This window comes from Crocodylus porosus, unplaced genomic scaffold, assembly GCF_001723895.1.
Source record: "Crocodylus porosus isolate Cpor-Errol unplaced genomic scaffold, CroPor_comp1, whole genome shotgun sequence".
Classification (NCBI taxonomy): domain Eukaryota; kingdom Metazoa; phylum Chordata; order Crocodylia; family Crocodylidae; genus Crocodylus; species Crocodylus porosus.
In genome coordinates this window covers 49234283-49259076 of record NW_017728949.1, presented here as the reverse complement: position 1 = coordinate 49259076, position 24794 = coordinate 49234283, and the positions used below count along the sequence as shown (strand labels likewise).

At 39.8% G+C, this 24794-nt stretch overlaps 1 protein-coding gene across 1 annotated transcript in view; it reads right to left on the bottom strand.

Moving 5' to 3' along the window:
* Positions 1 to 24761, bottom strand: part of KCNH7 (potassium voltage-gated channel subfamily H member 7) — a 384158-nt gene extending 359397 nt beyond the window's left edge. Inside the window, exons 1-2 of the mRNA XM_019554564.1 lie at positions 24609 to 24761; positions 22306 to 22536 (exon numbers count right to left, since the gene is read on the bottom strand). Coding sequence (XP_019410109.1) covers positions 22306 to 22536; positions 24609 to 24684 — 307 coding nt within the window. The 5' untranslated portion in view covers positions 24685 to 24761. The remainder of the gene's footprint in view (positions 1 to 22305; positions 22537 to 24608) is intronic.
* Positions 24762 to 24794: the final 33 nt, after the last annotated feature.

The window sequence follows — 24794 nt, the reverse complement described above, 5'->3', positions numbered from 1 at the left end:
CGGTTAGTCTAATCATGGGGTAAAATTACTTCCTGATTGCAAATATGGTGATCAGTCTGACCCTGAGGAGAGGGGCAAGACCCTGTAGCCAGGAGCCTCTAGATTTAAATCCCAGTAGGAGCACTGGCACACCCCCAGCCCAAATCCCCAGACTTCACAACAGCCAACACCCAATGCCTCTGAGGAAGGCTTTAAAAAAATGCCTGGTACATGTAGCAGCAGAAGGGGAAATATTCCCTCCCCACCTCATGCAGCGACCAGCAAATCCTAGAGACATACCCATAGTAGAATATAGACATTTAGACGATGCCTAGATCATCCCTAACTAATGCCTGTCCAACCTCCTCTTGGACACCTCCAATGATGGAGCTTTAATGATTTCTCTGATTCTCTGGTTCTCTCTATTCTGCTGCCTCACTGTTCTAACACTGAAGTTTTTCCTGATGTCCAATACATGTTAAATACAAATTGGCTTTGTACACCTGGCAGATAGACTTTTACTCTGAATTTTTCCTATTTAGTAAGAATGACACAGGATCTTGTTTTGTTTGTATGGAGTAGTGGATTAATAAGCCAATTTTGCTGCAATATCAAGACACTGATACTATTGCTACTGCTCTCCTGCCATTCTCTAGTGGTCTGTCCATCTATAGAGCCTTGGCAAGTATGGTTTTATTCAACTTTCCGTTTTTTAGCTTGCTTTCTTAGAGAAGCTGTAGTGGTAGGGGGAGGGGGCTGGCAGTGAGGCTCTCCTAGTTTAAACACAGCTCGTGTTCAACAAAGTGTCCCATCAAACGTTTTTTGATCTACTAGTCCAGTATCTGAGTTTGTAATTAAATCTGTACCCAGGTTAATTTTATGTAGTCTTTTTGGAAATATCTCTCTTCTATACCCCTAATTCACACCTAAAATGTCAGGTACTTATTTATATCTGATTATAATTAAATGCAACATAGTAAAATAAACATACCTATAGCTATTTTCTATATTTTCTACAAACTTTATTAAGCCTAAGAACTGATGTTGGCACCTCTCACGTGGGTAGCAGAAAAAATGAATAATGTATTCACAGCTGTATGCTCATGATTGCACCAAGAAAACCAGCAGAAATGTTACTAAATTCTCACAGCCTCTCTCCTGCACTTTCACTAAGCCATGCGTGCAGTCCTCAGCTGTTAGAGAGATGTTTTGCACATGAAATGTAGTAGTTACAAAATAAATGTTACTTGTTGAAAACTTGGTATCAAACCTCTTTCTCCCTAAATTATTAGACATCAATTCGAATATTAAGAATAAAAAAACCAGAAAGGCCAAGTTATTGTATGCTCCAGGGACCAAGGTATAAAATGCCCAGCTTCAATTTAGGCATCTACACGGTGGCTAGAAGTAAATACTTTTTTGGATGATAGCTTTTATTGGGCCAACTGCATGGATAGACCTTTAAATGTGGCATATCATGGCTACAACATCACTCTTACACTAGATCACTATACCCAACAATTCCCCTTTTGATGCCCAGCCCACTAAGCATTTTTTAAAATCTGACTATGATTCTAATGTGTAAAATTATACTGATCACTTCTCGTAATCTCGCCTAATGGTATGCTTCAAACTCCAGATTAATCCACTACGCCATAAAAACAAACAAAGATCCTGTGTCATTCTTACTAAATAGGAAAAATTCAGAGTAAAAGTCTATCTGCCAGGTGTACAAAGCCAACTTGTATTTAACATATGCTCCATGCCAGCTGCTTTACTTGCATTGAAAAAGAGAATCCACAAGCGATTTTAAATCCACCACATAATCGAGAAAACACATGCTTTTCTAGTTTCCTTTTTTTCACTTTGTTCATATCACTGTAAAATTAGTAAGGCCAGCACATAAGCATGGATTGAGCTAACTTGGAAGCTTACCAAATAAGTTTTTGTTTGCTTCTCTAACTCTTGTTTTTACCTTATATGTTGTACTTAGAATTTAAATTTGTCTATCACTAATTGATGTTTGGCACATTAGTCACACCCAATACAACTTGTGAATTAAGTCTATGGTGTTTGTGCTTTTTTTCCCCTTCTTATAAATCAAAGAGGGAAATATAAGTAAATTAGCTTAGTACAGAAGGAAAAATAACTTGAAACTTTCTCCTCAAAGGATTAGTGATGAAAATAGAAAAGAATAAAGTAGAAAGTGGTTGAGTATTCATTCCTTACTGCAGAAGTGCCCTGCTTCTTCCTTTCCTTTGTATCCCGTTGGTAATTAGCTTTTGTTCAGCCTCTTTGTAGATAATTCCCATGCTGGATGGTAATGAACTTTTGTACCATTAGGTTTTAGAAGTGAGAGAAGATTCCATATGTAAGGACCAAATACTGTTTTAATTCTCAGGTTCCTAAGTGAAACCTACTCTGGCATAGTTATACATGTGGCACAAAACTGTGCACAGAAGCCTCTATTCTTCATTAACAATATTGCCATTTCTCATGATTTTGGTGTTGTAATCTATGCTTTGGGAATGTGAAAAACTTAGCTCTTTTTTTTTATTTGTGTGTGTGTGTGTGAATAAGAAAGAGCTAACCTTCTCACATTCCCGAAGTGTAGACTTTAAGAGCAACACCAAAAATCATGAGAGTTGGCAACATAGCATTAATAACATAGGTAGACTTTCTCTATCACTCCCAACTTCCAAAACAGATTGTGGCAACTGGCATGGGTGGGTGAGTCATGGTTATACAGATACAGTAAGTTGGTAGATCTGTGATTGTTACTGAAGCCTATAGAATAGAGTAGCAACTATGGAGGACTGTAACTGGGTCCATCTCCAGGTGTGGCAGTGATGGTCTTGAAGCCCCCTCAGCCCTTGCCAATCTGGCTGTCACTGGGTGATCTCTTTTTCTCCTTGTCTGCCACACCTTGATGAAATGATACTTTTAGACAAGGGAGTCTTCCCCAGTGCTTCCCAAATCAGATCTCCTCATGAGTATAAGTTACCCTACTCATTGCCTTAAGAGCTAATTATGTGAGCTCCATCCTCCCCAGTACTCACACCCATGCCACACACAGTCACACACAGTAATCAAGTCATAACCAACCCTACTTGCTACTGGCTCCTGGCCCTGTTTGCCATTACTCCAAGCCCTATCTGGGCTACGGGCACTCTGGTCCCCTCAGTCTCTGGTTATGGCCCTCTGGCCTTTGGTCCCTCTCCTTAGACCCTCCTAGGCCAGTTGAGACCCATGGGCTCTCAAGCCCCACCAGTCTCTAGCTTTGAGCCATCTTGGCCTTTGCCAAGCACTGGCCCTGCTCCTAGGTCAAGAGACATACAGGGACCCTAGTCCTACCTAGTCCCTGGGCCCTCTGGCTCTCCATTCTCTGTTTCTGAGTCAGCTGGGACCTCCTTACCTCCCCTTAGCCCCTTCTACCAACCACCATTGTTGCTCACCCCAGCTCACATGTTAACCAGAAGCCCTGCTGTCCAGGAGTACCTCTCTCCATGGCTCCCAGGGCTAGACTGCCTGCTCAGCTCCAGCTCTGGGCTTATTTTCTGATACCCCATACCCTGTAGGCATTGGCAATGTGTGTGGGGGGGGGGGGGGGGGGGGAGATGGGAAGGTACATGTCCTGCCCCCACTGATTTTGGCACCAACAGTGGGGTGCAGGGCTGCAGCCCAGCTGGAGCCAGGGCCCAGCAGCAGCAGGAGAGGCAGTGGCAGTGCTATTTCTGCACTGACCATGGGGCATGAGGCTGCAGCCTAGTCAGAGCCAGCACCCAACAGCAGTGGGGGAAATGGTAGTGCAGAGCTGTGCCCCCCCACATTGAACCCTTATACATTGTCAATACCTGCAGGTCACATGACTCCTAATTGCCCCCGGCACACCTGCAGGCTGCTTCTCAGGCAGCTTGCCTTCTCTTAAAGTAATAGGAGTACCAAGCATTCTGCTACAGGGGCATAGTAGTTTTTAACCTGATTTGTGAATAGCATGCTGGGGGGAGTGTTTATTTTGTCCCTGCCCATGCCCTCCTGCTGAATTTCATCGCAGAGAAGATGATTACTCACGCCTAACTGGAATGAATTGGATCTTGTTTCTGAGGTTAAACTGTTTGAATTTAACATTGCCACCAGCATTAACTCTCAAAGAAGGCATCCCTCTTCTCCAGCCTGCATAATTGAACATTCCTAGGTGGAAACCTGCATTGCATACAGCTTTTGGATCTTCTAATATATTCCCTTTCCAGTGCAAGCAAAAATGGTAACTTCAGCAACATTAACTTAACTACTGCCACTGCCAGGGAGGTGAAGGCTCTAGTTAAGAGTGAAGAACTTTGGTTCCTAAATAACATTTATACACAAGCTGACTACTACATCTTTTTGCAATTGGATGCTAAAATTACTGTATCTAATCACATTCCACATGCACCTTTCCCCAAAAAAAATCTGTCCAAAATTGGGCTGCATACTTTAAGCAAGGAAGCTGATTTTCACACTGGAAATGGCTGCTGAAATCTGCTGAGGGCTCTTCTCTCTTCCATGCTTAAAGGGAGGGCAGCTGCAGAGCCAGAAGTCTAATTGTCACAGCCACTGCTGAATTAGCAGCAGCTTTTGGCTCAGCCAATTCAGCAATGGTTGCGACAGGGTTAAATTTCCAGATCTGTAGCTGTAGTTAGATGGTGAGTGATGCTGATGATGGCATTTTGCCCTACGGCATGTAGTCATCATACAGCAGCCATGGTGAACCCATGTAGTACCAGAGAAGACTTTGAAAAATAAAATTTCCCCTCCTTCATTCTGCCTTCCCAAAACAAATTGTCTGTGTTATTTGGTGGGCATGTGATACTGAAGAATATACAGTGAAACTATTTTGCAAGGAAGACTGTTAGGAAATGTTTAAAAGTTGTCCATTCTGGGTAAGGTATACTACAGGTAAATTGGAAAGTTTCTAGAAATCACTTATACTTCATAACATTTCCTGTTAACTTGTTTAGCCAAATTATGTATGTTATGCCTTCCTTTATAACTTTAGTAAATTATATATCTAAAAACCAATGCCTCAGTGTTCATTTGAAAGGCAGCTAATTTCATCTGGTCCCAAAAACAAGAATTTCTTAAAACCAGTCCATTGGTTTTATGAATCCAAAGACTAATCCATTATATCAATGGTTTTCAAATTCTGGTGAAAATTGTTTATTTTTTAAACAAATAAATTCTCTCCAGTAGCATTTGTAATTCTCCAATTACAACATTGAGAAACTTTGGCTGCTCAAAAGTGAAATTTACCTAATTGTCCACACTACTAGAAATGCAAAATCAATGGACACAATCAAATAATATAAATGCTGGAAAAATAAACCATTTCTAAAGTAGTATCTGAAATATAGGCAAGGAAATGTTTGTTGAGTTTATCTATTTTTAAGTTGAGTCTTCCTTTACAAAATTCAGTACCTAGAGCAAAGCTTACAAGAGCTACTGTAAAATAACAAACTTGTGTTTATAGTCTGATATTAACTAGCAATCATACTGTGACAATTTTGGCAAAGTACAGCAACACATTAATAACAGACCAATATACATATTCATAGGCCACCTCACTTCTCGCAGTTCCATACACCTAAGTGCTTGCTTTACAGAAAGCAATAAACCGTATAATTTCAGCTACCATGACCATCATTACAAGACTGCAGCTGTTCCCTACATAAATGCTCACAACCATGTTGTCAGTTTGGCTAATCTTTTTTTCCCATTGTTTTCAGCGGAAATAGAGTTGGCTCTCAGGAATAAAAACAGAAAACAAATTACAAATAAAATCAATTTAAAAAACTACCACATTTTTCAAGTAAAATCAATTCAAAATATTTTTCAAATAAAATCAATTAAGAAACATACCAAATTTGGCATTGCATTGCAGTTCCTGGATTTGACTCTGTTGTATCATCAAGTGACTTAAACTTCAGAGGCATCTAACTTGCCTCTAGTCTTGGAAATTAAGCTTTAGGAACAGTTAGGCCTATCTGACATGATAGAAACAGGTACTGTTTCTTTGAGTACTGTTACATCAATAAGCTGAGATAGTCATAAAATTCATCAAGAAAAAAGCAGATCTGAAAGCATCAAAATATAAGCATAAAGGAGAAACATTATTTTAATAATGTGAAAAGTATCTTCAGTGTCATTTTAATTAGTGTAAGTATATTTAATGAAGCTTATCAATACTTTCAAACAGCTGAGTAGCTTATCATTAATAATGTTCATTAAATATGCTTTAATAGTCACTTTGTGTGCATTTAATATCATTGCCCAAATATAAAGAATTGAAGGAAGATAAGGCATGAAATCCTCCCAACTATGCATATTAAGGCTATTGTACTACTGAGTTTGGGGTAACTTTAGGTTGTAAGAATATAGCTTGTGTATCATTTTAACATCATCAGAACCTTCCAATGGAGTTACAAGCCCAAATTCTGAGACTGGGGTGTACTGTTTAATTATTCTCAGTTTATGGGATAATTGTACTGAAATGCTGTGAGGTTGCAGGAATCTGGATGATATGGTGCTAAAGCATCATGTAGTTCCTATTGACATTTGGCTCTCTTCATCTGCTTAGAGCCATAGATAGCACTGCTGAGATCTCTTGAAAGTACACATAACAATTTTTCCTACTACTTGCTTGCTATTATCTAGTCTCTGCCTTCATTTCCATTTATCGTGAGGTAGTGTTGACTAGCCTGTGAATGCAAGGAGGTGTCAATAATGCTCCCTTGGATAGCACTATCCACAGATGAGAAGTTTTTGATTTTTTTTTTCCTAGCGTAAAGCTCTTGTCTGCTTTCTAGTCCCCACAGTTTGATGTTATGCAAGCCTTTTTTGTCTTTAGCAGGGGTACAGGATTTCGGATATGCAAACGATGCATAGCTTCAGGGGCCTGATTCAAAGCCCATTGAAATCAATAGGAAAGTGGATTAGACTCTGCATTTCTCTCTGACCCAAGCCAGACCCCCAACCCCTGTTCAGTGGGGTTTTTTTCAGGATTAGGTATGGAATGGGGCATAAGTATGGTTTAGCTAGCTCAGAGTCATGCATGATATGACTATGTTGATGGAAGGGCAAGCAGTAAACAACTGAAAGATGTCGGCAGTACCATATGACAGTTATTTTCCTAATTTGAAACCACATGCAATATGATTACTAACATAGCAGGGGCAGATCAACATACTTATGAATGCATTCTCTATAACAGGCATGAACCTATAAAAGAGCAAGTAATGGGCAGCTGAAACTTCATTTTAATTTCCAAATTAGAATTAATTATGTGATGGGAATCCTTACCATGGCTTTTTCCCAATCAAACCATTTGGAATGGTACAGAGAGACCCTAACAGCTCCATGTCCAGCAGAGAGAGGGTGCTGTGGTGCTCCTGTCAATCGCTTTGAGAGCCCTGGCATTCAAAGAAGAGCATGAAGTGGTAGTACAATAGAATTACACTGTAGTGTCAGACTCCACAAGGCAGATCCAGGAAGTTACCATAACCTATGCCCCAAGGGCTGTCTAAATTAGTCTGGGAGTTATGGAGAAGATCAGAATCAGGACAGCACAAAGTTGGCTTTTTGGTCACTTCAGGCACCTATTAAGGCTGCTCCAACATGCTGCAATTATAGCACATCAGAGCAGACTCTTTCTGTTGGAGCATTGTAATTACCACGCTCCACCAGCCATGTATCAGCATCCCTACACTTCAAAATGGTGGCTGGGGTGTTTTAATTAAGGCTTATTAGACAAACTTTAGTTAAAGCACCTCTACCATTTTGAAATGAGGGAACACTGATACATGAGATGTTCTGGATGCTTTAATTAGTGCGGCTCTTGGAGCCATTTTAATTAAAGTGCCCTTCCCCCCCACACACACACACTCCCAAAGCATGTGTATAAATGCCCTTTAGCTCCAATTCCACCCTTAGTGTTGGTTTGTTTAAAATTAAATGCAGAATGAAGGGTCCTGCCTCTGGATTCTGTGATGGTGCAGAATTGTACTGCATCTGGGACTGTAACTCAGGAGTCACACTTCCTCCCAAAGCACCAATGTATACCATGCACACATGATATACACCTTATGGGAGCATCCCTACACCCAGGGGCATATGCTTGCATCAGCAAAAACAGCAGCCGCTACTTTTTGCTGTTGCAAACACTTCTGCATATGAGCTTTGGTGGAGGGCAAAATGCCCTGCTTCAGGGAAATTGCCATTGCTCTGCTCTTCCTGGCTCCCAGCATGCTGAAGGAGCCAAGGCAGAACTAGACGAGGGGAGACACTCTGACCAGCAGTCAGTGTCTCCTGGGAGAACTGAGCCTCTGTGTCTGCTGGCTCATGCTCCTGTGGTATACACTGTACTGCTTTTTTTTGCAGCATATTTTTTTGCTACCTAGATTTCCCAGTAGCAAATTTTGCCCCCATGCTGCAAATTTGTGGTGTGAGGTTTGCAGTGCCACAAACCACACATGCCTGAATGTCTGAATCCATCCTATCTATCCATTAGAATAGTGCAGATGACTCTTATATCAAAAATGGTGCTTTAGAAAGATTAATTTTTGTAACCAACAATTCAGATACGATTCCTATAATATTCTGCATCCTAATGGAATGCTGTGTATTGAGGAGAGATTGTACTATACATGTTCAAAAGAAGCAGCTTACCAGTGCTTTATGTAGCTTCATTTATTCATTTGTTTATTTTTCTGTTTCTCTCTCAGAGTATGTGACATGCTGAAACATCAGATGAAGACAAATAATACCCATCAAAATAAAACAGAGGTCAGTTGTGATTTTCAGTTTGGTGGATTTTTTTGTATGTTTGGGGTTTTTTGTTTTTCTGATATCTGGAGAGTAAAAGACTGATTCATAGCTCCTCTGCAACTGATTCATGGCTCTCTCTGGATAGCTGTAGTACAACCATCAAAATAATGTACTGACAAAAAGCTTGTGAATGACAAGTCTATTTTGTCTTGCTTGGAAAAAGAGCGACTGCATACATATAGCGTGATGCTAATATCTGTGAAGTTTGCTTTAACATTTCCACTAAAAATACCCTTTTTTTCCTAACCATGCAAGTGGGATTCCTAATCTCTCTTTAGAATTCAAAAACACTAAATACTGGCTCATTCAGTCCAGTTGAGCTATGAGGATACATTATGAGCTAAGTTATAGGCATAAGTTATGAGGTATGAGGGCTGCAAAGGGGAAGACACAAAGGTGGATTCCTTCCTTCTTTGCATTTCTGATCCTGTGGCTGGCCAGGGACCTGTATGGCCCTGCATATATTCAGAGCAGCCTTGGGTGCGCTAAAGTGTTTTCAACTGCATTGTGCACAAAGGAACCATTCTAACATCAGCAGATCCTCAGTTTACATAGGTACCCCAGCTATAGCCCCTTTCTCCTTGAAATGTCTCTTTCATCAGAGGCCAGGACTGGGAATGATACAAAACTGTACAACCCAAGGGTGTTGCCTTCTCGTAGCTGTCATTTTTATAGCACCATTTCAACAATAACAATCTGGGCTTAAATTTCTAACAGTTGAGTTAAAAAAAAAAATCTTGTTTAGCTCTGTGTTAAATTTCTATTTTGAAAATGTGCCACACCCAAAATGTTTTGTTAAGTTCTGGTTCTGCTTAGCAGTCCCTTGACTCACCCATTCTGAGTACATAGCTTTCTTTTTGTAATTTATATACTGAATGCTAGTTTTCACATGGGGAAGATTGCAATACTGTGTAAATATACTGTCCTGAAAAGAGAGAAAGAGGGCAAGTGGGTAACAGAGCAGGACAGCTGCAGAGAATGCCTGCATGGAACTACAGACAGCCTTTCTTTCCTAATATATAGATTAAGAACATTATTGCATTACCAGTGAACTTGGTATGAACCCCTTTTAATTTTCTATTGTGCTCAATGAATGAAACTGAGAAATGTGATGATTTCCTAGTGAAGATCTTGGAAACTATTGTATTTCTGGATTCATCTGTAGTCTGTTTGCATTGGGTAAGGTTGGGAGGGTATTTGACAATTTCACAAAGTAGCTCTCTTGCAGTATATTTTATATCCCAGGAAAATGAAATGTCTCCTCTATGATATATGCATATATAATTGATTACCCTATTTAATCCTGAGTCTGTTTTCAAGTCTAAAATTTACTGTCCATATCATGTCTATCTATCTCCTTCAAGTAACTCAAGGAAACAAATTCTGAATAGGTTATTCATATCTATATTAATTCTAATTTGACCCATTAGATCCAAAGTTGAGGTGTTGGTGATCCTTAGTGAAACAGATTTTTGGATAGTTTAACCTCCAGGATCACTAACATGGCAATATTAAACCTTTGTTGTGATCCCATCTTCCTCTCATGAGCTATCAAAACCATATCATATCCAAGCAATGACAGAGCTCAGCTGCCTGAAATGGGAAAATCTTTCTTACATCACAGGTAGCATGGCTCTTTGCAGAATAATTGGAGCTCAACTGTGGTATAATTTAATACTGCCTCCACATCTTAATTGCCCTTTAGTTCTGTTTCCTTTAGCAATTAAATTTCTGCTATGATTGAACAACGTTTGACATTTTAGTCTCTGATCATTGCAGCCATTCATAAGAGAGGGGACAAATTTCCTTTTTTTATGGGGGAAAATATTTCTTTGCAAAGATAAGAGACAGCGCAAGATAAGTGACCCATGTATTGAATTGTAATATTTTCCTGTTCTTGAATGAAAAATGATCAAAGAATGTCTGATATTAAACCTAGATAGTTTAATTATTTCATTGGCTATTCCATATACATGAAACAGTTATTTAGTTTATTATATCATATGGGAGTAGTATTCAGAACATACACTGAATAAGATAGAAGCATATGCCAGGAAATTTCCCTTTTACCAGTTGTGTTTTAAAACCTTGGATACCTAGTTCCAAATCTGAATGTTTGGATTGGCATTTGGGGGTTTAAACCATGCATTTAGGCATCTACACAGTGATTCATGTTTTCAAATGCAAAATTATCTCCTTTCATCACTCTCAATATTTATTCTTTCTATAACACTGTATAAGTAGATGAGTGGAATACCTTATTCAGCATACTTCACAAATTTAGCAGTGACATTGCAGAGATACATTCCCTTTCATCAAGAGCATTAGATTGGTTAAGTGGACTTAAACAGGGACCTACAATTGTTGCTTCAAGTCAGCTATATGAAAGAAAAAGAGGAGTACTTCAGAAAAATGATAAACAGATATAGGAAAATGGATGTAAATTTCCTAACAACCCACTCCCACAACAACAACAAAAAAAAGGGTAAAATAAAATAAAGTTTCAAATGAAAAACCCATGCATTTGTTTTCTGGCCAAAACAGAGTCTGAAAACACCCATTTACTGTGCCCTAGCTTACTGAGCAGTATACAGTTTTTACACAGGCATCTACACATCCAGGTATTATAGTGCAGTAATGTTGTGTGTGAACTGCCTTGGGACTAAAGTTAGTCTCAAGTCAGTCCACACACACAGGGTGACTGCACAGTAAGGCAACTACACATGTCTTACTGCGCAGTAACTGCTCGGGTGTAAATTTGTTACTTGTATTATGCAGGTATGCCCAAGCCAGTGTAAATTGCTATAGTTACTGCACAGTATGGGTGCACACATGTAGGCATATGCCTGTACTCTGCAGTGATTTACAGTTACTGCACAGTAACCTAAATTACTGTGCAGTAACTGTACACATGTAGACATGCCCCTAGAGTATTCTAATAGGGTTTGGCAAATATAAACAGGAGATGGCTCTTACAGAGCCCCCATACTTTATGCACATTTCTTCTGTTATGCTATACATCATTCATTACATTACACATATTTAAATATATCAGATGCAAACAGCAGAATATATTTGAACAGAAGTTTACTCTTTACTTATCAAGCAAGAACTAAGTACATCTACCTTTCCCAATGGATGGCATTAGTGTAATGTAATATCCCTGTAGTGTTTTGGGGGCACAAACTTTTGGATTGGGTACAAGGAATCCTGCCCACAGGATAAGTGTGGGTGGTGCCATGTTTGAAACACCTGTGTGGAGCCATGTTTGAAGGTTCAGGACACATTACTTTACAGTTAGGGCTGCCAGGCTCTGGAATGGACTCCCAAGGGAGGTGGTGCTCTCTCCTACCATGGGGGTCTTCAAGAGGAGGCTGGACAGATATTTGGCTGGGGTGTTATGACCCCAGCACTCATTTCTGCTGTGGTTAGGGGGTCAGACTTGATGATCTGTTTAGGTCCCTTCCAGCCCTAAGCACTATGAAACTATTAAACCTATAGCCAAGGCCAGTTTCAGACTTGTTGTGGTCCAGAGCAGAGGTTAAAGTGTGCATCTCTCTGACTTATACTGATAATCTGTAGATATGATTCATCTTATCCTGTTGAAGCTGCCTATGATCTGGGGCTCAGGGACTGCACTCCTTTTTCACTTCTAAAGCAGGCTGTCTTGGATGTCTTTCCCACATATGGTAGCATATTGTACCTGGAATATATGTGGGCTTCCATATCATAATGTGCCTTGGATGGGGATCTTTGAGTGTCTGTATATTTTATGGTTTGAAAATGTGGAGAGAGACTTGAATTTACATTATCTGGATCAAATTTCCTATTTGTGATTACTACTATTAAAATGTTATGGATTCCAATTCTTATTTTTCCATCTGTGAATCTTAAGCCATCTTTTTTAAGCAAGCAGACAAAAAACCAACTATAACAATACTGAAAACAGGATTCATATAATATTGTCATATTCTTTTGCAACTAAAAAATGATGTCTTACAGAATAATCATAAATACGTAAAATACTAATGACATTATCCTAAGTTTTTGTTGAGAAGAAAGAACAGAGCAGATTGGAACAAATGGGTTTTGAAAGGAGGAAATTTGCAGGCTATTTTCAGAGACACTCACATTGATTTGAATAGAAATCAGCAGAGGACCCTCAAAGAAAGAAATATATTTAAACTATTCAATCTTCAAAGTCTAGAAATCTCTCGAGTAAATGCTTTATAATGCATGGTGTAGTGATGAGGCACATTTACATGGTCATTAACTGCTTCAGACAACTAGGTAAAAATGAAGAAGACAAAAGAGGACTCCATGTATATTCTGATTGGAAACAATCCCCTCTGAAGATTAAAAACAAGGTTTTTCTATTGTCCTTCCTTTTGAACCAGTAATTTCTCAAGTAGAATATTGTTTTTATATCAGTAGCTATGGAAACACACTGTCCACTTAATTATGCTTCACATTGCACTTAAATAGCTGCCCAACACATCTCATGAAGTATTGTTTCTGGAAGTAGAATCGTGTAGTGGTGATTTCTTAAATGGGGGAGGGTGGGTGCATTATAAAGAGCCCAACATCTTAGAAGTTAATGTTGCAAAGGCTCCAATTACTTCAAGCCAAGGAGGAACTTAATTTTCAGTTGAGATCTTCTGTTTCCATTGTATTCCTATAACATAGGGTGAAGATTATGTGGTGATTTCATTTATATTTTAAAAACTGGAGGTGAGTTATTGAATTAAACAAGAAAATGAAAAATATAATCATTATAATAGCCTTCCTATTGTATATTTTGTTATTCAGTTTATTTTAGATTCCCTAGTTTCCAGTTTTCACTGTTGCAGATTTTATGTTGACTCTCTATAGCTGCATCATTAAAGATGTTAGGGGAAACTTAAGATTGGGATAGGAAAGGTTTCCATAAACAGGCACTGTGGGGGGCAGTTAGAACTTTAGAGCTTAACTGGTCATTTCTACTCAAATTATCAGTAGTTAAATAGTTAACAAAGTTGACATTTAAACAACCATCTTTAGATTCCAGTGACATGACTGCCTTTCTTGTTGGCAACCAGCACCTACAGTGCTATTCTCAGAATATATTATTTTGCTTGAAAGCACATCAATGCCACTACGGAGGGCAGCAGCAAAAGAAGTGATAATATGGTCTTCTTACACAGGTTCTTGCTAATGAAATAGCAGAACATACAGGACCACTTGCTAACGTTCTCCTTTGTGAATTTTATTCTGTCATTACCTTGACATTTTTTAGACTGAGCGTTGGTATAGACTATTAACCTGCGTGGTGAGCTTGAGTGATGCGACTTCATTGTGGATACAGAATGCAGAAAGGTGTGAAAAATTGAAATGAAAAGGCTGTTCAGAATAAGTAGCTTACTAAGGTAGCTTTAAATTTGGTGTTTGTGGAAGTGCAGTAGGTCAAACAGCTATTATGTAGTGGGAACTAAGTAGAATTCTGTTTTCCATTTCATTAAATTTTCATCTGTCATCTAAAAATTTTCATCTGTCTAAAAATAAGGTGCAATTTTGTAAAATCAAATTGAAAAAATAAGTTGAAACAAAAGAAGACAAAAAGGCAAGCTTATAAGAAATGTAACACTTGCAGCCCTCGCTACTGACATGTTGGGCTTTTGAATATGACGATACAATGAAACGAATGCTGTCACTGTAACTATGTACTGACACTGGAAGCTGAGAAACTTGTAAAAAGAAACTATAATGTAGTATTTTAAGCTAAATAGAGCTTTGTATATATGGATCAATCCAATTTAATTTCCTCCCCCACACAACTATGCAGCTACTGGCATAGCCCATACTCAGCTTAAAGCACCTTGGTTGTTCAGGTAACATAAAGAGCATGCTTAGAACCTCTACTATTGCAAAACTGAACCAGTCAAACCAGCAAGCTATTTCATTCTCAGATTCTGAGTAAGAGCCAGTGTAATAGGCAATATACAACAGCTGATTTGGTAGAGACCACCACACATCAGGTGCAAACACCTATACAGACCACGCTATACAATGCACCACACTATACAGACCCCAGCTGGGGGGCCAGCATGGGGCTCTATCCAGCCTTCCCCAACACAGGCACCTTGCCCCAGCTGACAGGCAAAGGACTGGCAAGGGGCAGGACTGGGGCATTAACAGCCTGGCAAGACTGGGAAGTGTGCAGGAGCAACCCCCTTGGCCAGTGCAAGCATCGGCTTGCCTTGGCCAACTCATGAGTGCATGTGTATTCTGTCCAATAATAGTCCAATCCATGCATCTTAAAGTAAGCTGCGCAGATTGAATCGATTCCACCTCAGGCTTTTTTGACTGTCTGTATTAAGCTTTTGTGAAGAGAAATTGATCATTTCCATTGCCGTTATTTGAGAACTTTTCATTGTATTCTCATATAGATGGACTATGATCTTCTTTTTAGAATACTTTGAAAATGTTCCTATTATAGAAGTTTTATGGATAAGGTGAAGTGATGGAACAAGAGTTCTTTGGTTTTTAATCCCAGTCTAGACCTTTGTTTTCTGTGTTACCAAGAACTCCTGCAATGTCAGTTCTGATTAGGACCCTAATCTTCTAATCAGATCCATGCTGGTGGATCCTGGCACCAGTGCTAATCAAAACTGGCTGCCATGGGACCCCATCAAGTATAAGGGGCTAGCTGTGTGGATTTGATTACACTATTTTAATTGACTGATCACATCATTTTTTAAAGGACGTGAATAGGTGATAAAATGCCTACCAGAGCTGAAGCCAAAGGTACCTTGACATTTTTGGCCAGCCAAAGGATGCTGATAACATATTTCACTTAAGTTCAGCAACATGTTTGTATATTTTATTTCCTTAGCCTGAAAAGGAAAATTTAAATAATTTAGTTCCTTAGTCAGTTTTGAAAATATAAGTACTGTATATTGGCTTTGCAGTTAGATCTAGCAACCATCTAGTTTGAATCAGATACTTGCCAAATACTTTTTGCTCTTTGTAATGTCAAGGTAACAATCTGAAACTACTCTTTTCTGCTATTCTTTTTTCCCCTTTTACTTATCATTGTATCCTTCAGTGGGACCTTTTATCCATAAAACATCTTTGGATACAGTGTACTCCTCTGCCTCATTCTAATAAAAGCCTCTTATAGACTAAATGCTTAGGTATAACCTACAGTTGTCTACAGAACACAAACCAAATAGTGTTCAGTGATACAATGTTCTGTAATTAACACACACCCAAATTATAGTTTTTATGTCAAACGCTTTACAGTTTTATCACCTCGAGCAATATCTTACAGCTGTCAGGAGTGATTTATGCAATAACGCCTTAAACTCTGAAACGAACCCCTCAAAGCTGTCAAACATATCCCCGGCAAATAACTTCACTAAAATAAAAATTGATAGTCCACATAAACAGTATCTTACACACACAACAACCTTCACACACCTCTACCACAGTTTCTACATCTAGGTAACAAGTAGTGGAAAGGTAGTTGTGAAGCAGATAGTAAGGAACATGCTAACAGACTGTTAGGAACTCAGAATATAATTTATTAATTAAAGAGCTGCTGATGCCCAACAGGCAAAATGCTACTTGTGGCTTTTGCATTTATCTACTTGAGGTTTGTTATTAATAAGGACATTTTCATTTAAATGGAAGTTGGGGCCCAGTTGTAAAGGCTTTATTCTTGTAAACAGTTCCAGTGATTTTTTATGGAATTTCTCTCATTAGCCAGGGATACAGGATAGACTCTCTTTAGTTTTCTGAGTCAGTCTACTCCTACCAGTTCCTCAAAGTCATAATCTTTGTGGTGAGCTTGTAATTGCCTGTTATGGAATGGGTTGTAAAGTAACAAGACTTTGTAAATACAGACATCATTTTTAAATGTCTTTATTTACCAAAGGAACTTAAAGAAAATATTTGCCATTTCTGTAAAATTGTTTCTTATAAGAATACCTTTTGAAGTGTAACTAAGACTTTTAGCAACACATTTTTCAAAGGTTTTGAGTATCAGGGTCAATGACAAAAATCTTCTCACCTACTGAACACTGCTATCATTCTCAAATCATGTAATCGTGATCCACTATCATCTATGTATAATATATGCTTTAGTCTAGAGTAGTGGTTCTCAACTTCTTTAGACTTGAGGAACCCTGGAGAGACTCAAGGCCCCCCTGAGAAAATGCCAGCTCTTAGTTTTCACTCTTTTTTGGACTACAGAAAAAAAATACAGCAGTCTTTCTGTTGCGAATAACTCAGAAAAATCACAACTATGGATTTCAAATTGAAATCTCAGCTCTGGGTTTATCTTGCGAAGCAAGTTTTCAGACCTAACAGTGATAACATTGTGGAGCACTGTAGCACCCTCAAAGGATCTCAAGGCACTCCAGAGTGCTGCAAAACCCTCGCTGAGAATCAGTGCTCTAGAGCAAAGGTGGGTAAAATATGGCCTGCAAGTCAGATCCAGCTCGCTAGGCCATTCTGTCCAGCCTGCGGGGACCCAAAAATTTTGAAAATTTATATTGATCTGTTCCTGGTTGCCTGTCAAACATGAACAACATGTGCCCCTGGAGGCTGGGTGGCATGGCAACCACCCGCAGGTGGTGGCAACAGCGAGCAGGGAGCTCCCGCAGGCAGCCACACTGGTGTCAGTGTGGGGGGGGGGGGGGACAAGCACCAACCAGACACTGCTGGCACCCCCTATGTGTTGCCAATGCTGTTAAAGATGGCAGTGAACAGGGGCAGTAGGACCCAGGGGAAGCCAGCATGGCCCAGAAGGAAGCTTGGCCAGGCCCCGCCTCACCCCCAACCCCCTCCCACCCCTGCCTCCACAACTAGAAGCTTCTGCCTGCTGCAGCTTTTACTGCTTCCCTGCCTGCCTACTGGCCCCAGCCCTGCTTTCCTACCCCACTCCAGGACCACGTGCCCTCAGGCTGCATCAGCGGACCATGGAAGCATGGAGGCCTGTGCTGGTACCCCAGGGCCAGGTATGGGAGTGTGTGTGTGCATGCATGTATGCACAATGAAGGAGGGGGAGAGAGAGACAGAGAGCAATGAAGGAGGGAGAGACTGTGTGTGCATGTGTGCATACATGCATGTGTGTGCAGTGAAGGAGGGAGGGAGCATTTCTGTTTGTGTGTGTGTGTGTGTGTTTATAGGGTCTCAGATGCACACCCCACCATACACATGCACCCACACCCCCCTCACAGTGCCATATATACAGATGCCCACACCCACCCCCTCACACACCCCAGCCACCCTACCCCCACAAACACCATATTCACCCACACCCCACATACCACACACACACCCATATGCTCCCTCACCCCACCCCCTCCACTCCCACATCTATCCACTTCCCCACAACACCCCCCTTACACACATGCACCTTCCCCCACACCCCTCCACAAACCTATACCCACCCCCAACCCCCACAATATACAAGAGTCAGACTTCATTTGAAGCTATTGAGCAATAACCTCTATGTACACTACACAAACACATGTAAATCAGGGGAAAAATATTTTTTGAAATCAAATTAATGAATGTGGTAGATGTTCAATTTTTAGAACATAATTTGATATTTTTCTTGTTCTGAGATGGCAAAACCCTTTGCTGAAAGGAACATTTATGGGGGCAAGGAGAGGGACTTCTGGTGGCAAATGTCAGGGGTGAGCACTGTAGAGCAGGACGTTCAGTCACAAGATAGCAACCAGTGGGTGGGACACGTGTCAAGGGGCGGGGTTATCTATGCAAACCTCAATAGTTTGCCAAAACTCAGTAAGTGGCCCTCTGCCCAAAATAATTGCCCGCCCATGCTCTAGATGGTCTACTCTACACATAATGGTATGATTCACATACCAGATGTAAGGAACTATGTAATAGAATGACTTATTATGTTTTTAGCCACTGCAGTTTTTAATCCACTATTCCGGAGCTTACTTTAACATGCAGAATCCTTGTGTAGTTTAAGCAGTAAACATTTTTCTCAAAATCTATCTGCTATATAAATGTTTCACTCCTTCACCGCATGTGTAATATTTTCCTAAACTTGCACTGACTTGACATATATTATACAGTCTTGCATCATTTACAGATGTAAAGTAAAAAATCTTGCTAAAAAAGTAGATTTCATGTAAGTGGACACTGGAGGATACTAGCTTACCAATGAAGTGTACAGCATATGTGTCCTGTGCTAGAAAATTCTGGAATATTGGGCTTTACAACTGTAACACCTTATGTGTAAAATAACAATGTTCAGGGTAATCTTTGGAAGGCTTTAACATTGCACTAGCTATCTATTTCCTCTCCTTCTGATGTTTGCCTAAAGCAGAACAGTTCAATTGTTTATAAACATTATGTGAACTATGTATTAGTAGTCACAGAATAATATTAAGTATATTAACATTCTAAATTTTAATTTCATGAAACACCATTACTATTTTGGATTTTTTAATATTGTCACACTTTTCTTACAGAGAAGTGTTGCACATAAGATGGAATGAACACAAAACAGTATATAGGCATAATAAATAAACACACAATTAAGTCATTATAAATTTATGTTTTCCTGTGTTCTAGGTTGCAGCCACATGTTCAATTTAAGGCATGATACAAATAAGCCACAGGTTATTTCACATTATATAATAATATACAATAAAAATCTATAATGTGGAATAACTTTGTGGCTCATTTACTGCATTATCAGGCTTTAAACTGAGTTGCACACATGACTGAGTTACTATTTACAGCACAATTAACTGGTTAATTGTGTTTTCAATGTAACACATGTTGGGGGCGCTATGGACAGCCCAATCCAACTTTTTCCTGCATCCGAACTTTGGACTGAATTTAGTGGATGTTGGGGATTCATATTTTAGGAATACAGGATTGGGCCCCAAATAATTATTATATGCATCACAAGCAGGTCCAGGGAGGTGATCCTTCCTCTCTGTGTGGCACTGGTCAGGCTGCAGTTGGAGTACTGTGACCAGTTCTGGGCGCCACACTTGAAGAGGGATGTCACTAATCTTGAGAGGGTCCAGAGGAGGGCCACTTGCATGGCCAGGGGGCAGCAGGCCAGGCTCTATGAAGATAAACTAAAGGGCCTGAATCCATTCAGCCTCCACAAGAGAAGACTGAGAGGGGATCTGGTGGCCATCTATAAACTCACCAGGGGGGACCAGCGGAAAATAGGTGAGGCTCTGTTCCTCTGGGCACCACTTGGGATAACAAGGAATAACGGCCACAAATTGATTGAAAGCAGGTTTAGGCTTGATATTAGGAGGCATTACTTTATGGTTAGGGCTGCCAAGCTCTGGAATGGGCTCCCAAGGGAGGTGGTGGTCTCCCCTACCTTGGGGGGTCTTCAAAAGGAGGTTGGATAGATATCTGGCTGGGGTATTATAATCCCAGCATATGTTCCTGCCCAGGGCAGGGGGTCAGACTTGATGATCTGTTCAGGTCCCTTCTGACCCTAGAAACTATGAAACTATAAAGTAGGGAGCACATACTGCCATCAATTTTAAGAAGCCTCCACTGAAATCAATTGGAACAGCACCATCCATTTTCAAAAGGACAGATCCTTTTGGGGTGAGTAGTAATCTTACTCAAATGAGTATAAATTCTAAGTTCTGAAAGACTACTTGTAAAAGTAAAGCTAGCCTTGTGTCCGAGGGTTTGCAATAACATACCCTAAAATTATCATAATATGCACTTAAATTATACGTTCCAAATGGAAAATAAATTATAGAAGGTATAACAAAAGAAAATAAACAGTTACTGTGGTGATGACATGCTTTTATGTCTTATAATAAGTAACACTGATTCATTCTGAATATCAGAAATATTTTTAAAAGACATCTAACAGATAAACAGTAATACCATTCCCCATCTCCATTATTTCTGAAAAGTGAAAAAAAGGAAAATTGGAAGCAATTGGATACTGAAGCCTACATTTCAAGCTGTTGTCTGTTGTCTGAAAGTTAGTGAGGTTGGGTTGTATTTGTACTGTTCTCTTTATTTCACATGCAAATTACCACATGCAGATTACAAATATATGCAAAGATATGCAGGGAGAGATCATCAAGAAAATTAGTGGAGTAAAGCAGGTCTACACCAGCTGTGATTCTCAACCAAGATCTTAACTTCTGTATAGCAAAGCTGCATTCTGGTTTTGGTTTAGGACTATCCCAACGGGTAAGATTTTATCCTTAAAATATTACTAGTAAAGAGAGAGCTCCTGACCCATTCCCCCTACCCCCCTTTCAGTGACATAAATACAAGAATGATTTTAGGTGTCATTCTAGAATAACAGAATAACCTAGAACAGAATATGACTCTTTGACTTTAAACCTGGAAAGCCTCTGTTAATGCAATTCTGAAACTAATACAAATAGTATTCTGTCTTTTTTCCTAAAGTAAATTAAGCTCAACACTTGAATATAACTTTCATTTGTTTTCTCTGAATCTATACAGATTTCTCTGAATCCATATACAAATATATGCATCATTCAGATAGTTTGAAGATAGACATTCTTTTAAATAACTGAGTAATAAAACATTTCTTAACTGTAAATCATAAGCATTTAGTTTTTCTGATAGTCCCATCTAGCAATATTGTTTTCAGAAAACATAGACATTAATTTTATACTTTTAGCCACACAATAAAACAGCTCTGCTATTATGTTTTCCCCTACCAAATGCCAGTAATAATAGCAAAATGATACTATATGCTTTTTCTTGGGAAGGCAAAAAAATTGAAATCTCTTATGTTGCTGGCACCCGAAATCTTCCCTTTATGGTAAAATTATTTTGATTCAGAGACAGATAGTCAGAATTTGCAGCAGCTCAGCTAGGGGAAAGTCTGGTCCTTTTTAGGTTAATATTTTCATAATACGGTTTCTAACAGTAGCAGAATTTGCCCCTTGTTAACTCAATATCTACCCAGTAAAATATCCCATTTAACCGAGACACTCCTCTGGATGACTGAAGGTAACAGTGTCTAGCCCCATAGAACTCCCATGCAGTTGCTAACTTTCACAATATAGAATGATCCATGAAAAGTAAGAATGAGCCCATGTCTCCTGTCACTTACAATGAGTTTTACATTAATGTAATTCTTTTCACTTTATGGAATTAGAGATTTCCTCCTGATTTATGCCAGTTGAAGTGAAAAGAGAATTTGGTCCATTATATTTTGCACAGTGATCATATATACATGACAATTTTACCAATTTCCAAGTAAATAAAGGTATCTGTGGTAAAAACACAACTTTGACACAAACTCTCAGCTGGTGTAAATCAATGCATTTCCAACAAAGTCAGCAGAATCACACTAGTTTACATCAGCTAAGGATCTGACTTATACTGCCCAACAAATGTCTTTAGAAATCTATTTAAAAGCCATGTGGACACTCAGCCACATTAAATATCTTGTAAATGAAGAGACTTTACCATTTTTGTGATAATAAGTAACTTCCACTTTCCTCTCCTCTGACCCCAGCAGTGCCTGGGCAATTTGGGCAATATGATGCCGCTTGGTTTCTGGCCCATGAAGAAAATCGCAGGTGCAGGGCTTTTGCATGACATCTGGTCTGGAGAATCCAGTCATCTCACAAAACCCATCATTGCAGTAGATGATAGCACAGTTCTGCACTCTAGCATTAGCGATGATGAAGTTTTTATCTGTAATAAAACAAAGTGATGCATTTTCAGTACTTTTTCAACATTTCATAAAGTGTTCATTGCATGGATAGGTACTAAACAACGTCTTTTGAGTGTGATTCTCTGATGTAGAGAAGATATTTAATATAGTCGATTACAGATATCAAAAGATATGTAATATAGTTAACTTGACCCAGATCATCTAAAGAAAGTTCAATAAACTTACCATACATTATACACACAGCTAGCAGGCTTTTAAGAAAATAAAGACCAATCTTCTCAGTCCTTTTACAAAGATCTTGTCAATTTTAAAACTTGTAATTCTTTTTTCAGGTTCACTGATATGTAGACTGTAGGCTCAATTCTCCAAGTGCTTTCATATGCAAAATTCTCACAAAAAAGATTGTAGAAGTTTTGCCTGTATAAGGACTCACTAAGGTCAGGTCTAAAGGGCTGTGTCCTGTACTACCAAAAGCAATGGAATTTTTTCCATTGACCTGAACGTGAGAAGGACAAGGCCCATAACCTGTTTCACTGAAACTGCTGACAAGATGTAACATGAGAGACAGGTTTTTTTATAGTGTGCTATAATCTATACTCATTGAAAGAAATGGAAGTTATGGTATTGCATAATTTCAAGAATATATTTCAAGCACATATTTAGAGAAGCCAAAGAGTATAAGATCATGTTGGGCAAAATGTGGGTCTCAGTTTGCTCTCACCTGAGGAAAGTGTTCCAAAGTTGCATTAAAACTATTATTCACCTTGTTTCTTGTTTGTATTAGCAAAACACACTGCTTTCTTCTTAAATGTGAACCTTGTTCAGTCTTGTTATTGCAATGGACTAAATCCTCCTTCCCTGGTCCACATTCCCTTATTCCAATTGAACTAATTAGGGTTTATCATATGAATAAAGTGAGCATTGTCTGACTATGTTAGTGATGTAATTTTAAGAATTAATATTCCCACACACTAAAACATTTATGGAAAAGAACATGCATTTTATACACAACATGGTATACCTTTATTGTCTTTGGGTTACATTTGAATTTCCACAAGTATTTATTAAAATTACTTCACTGGATAGCTGATTATTCATCAGCTTTATTCTCTACACACCATGCAGCACCCTGAATTTGTACCACTTCATTTACTCGGGTAGTTGAAATAATCCTGTTGACTTCGACATGTATGCAAACAAGGGTTTTGGCATCTGGCTTTTATTTCATGCACAAGTTAAATGACTATTAAATTGGCAGTAGATATAGAGCTGCAGTAAAAACCATTGCCTAAGTACCTAAACTGAAGTTAAGGGGATGATTTTAGTGGACTGAAAAAGATGCAATAAAGACAGAACAATCCGAAGGTGCTAAAAATACTTATATTAATGCACGTGTCAAACATGCTTTTTCTACTCCAGTCCTTTTTTTGCCAGTTTTTTCAGTTGGAAGCTTTCTACACTGTCTCCTCATTATTACTGTCAGGCAATAACAAGAGTTCAAGCAAAGAAAAGCACCAAAAAAACCTTCAGTCTCCTTGACAGGTAGGAAACTACTGCATTGGGAAGGCTCCCTTTGACTAGATAAGCCACCTACCCAGAACATCTTCCTTAGGGATGCCTTGGGCTTGGATATTTTAGGCATTCTTTAAAACACACGCACACGTGCAAAGAAACAGACAACCAGCTGAAGAATTCAGGGGTGGGGACAAGTTCAGGACAGCTCTTGTCCCTTTAACAATTCCTCCGCTTAGGATTCCTCTCTTGAATCACAGCCTGGCTGTCCTGATTTATCACAAAGACCATCCAGCCCCTGTTTGCCTTCCACGCCGAGCAACAACAACAACAACCCCCCCAGTGCCCCGGCCCTGCCTGTCTGGGCCCTCGGAACAGTTTGCAGCGAGGGCAGCAGTTCGGAGGCACAGTCCGCCGCCCCTAGGATGGGGAAGGGGGGCGGGGGCCACCAGTCCTGGAAGCCGAAATCCTGCCGGCAAGGCGCTGGATTTCTTCCCTCCGGGCTTTTCTTTCCAGCCCTACAAACTTAACCCGCGCGGGGCTGCCCCAGCAGAGCCGAGCCGCGGGGCGAGGAACTCACTTTGCCCTTCGAACTTGCGGATGATGGTGCCCAGGAAGGTGTTTTGCGGGGCCACATGCCCGCGGCGAACAGGCATGTTGGTCCGGTGTGGCGCTGCGGCTCCCGGCGCACGAGGCTGCTCCAGCGCCCGCCTACGCGGCTCCGGGCGCGGCTACCCCGCGCGGCTCCCGCTCCCGCTCCCGCTCC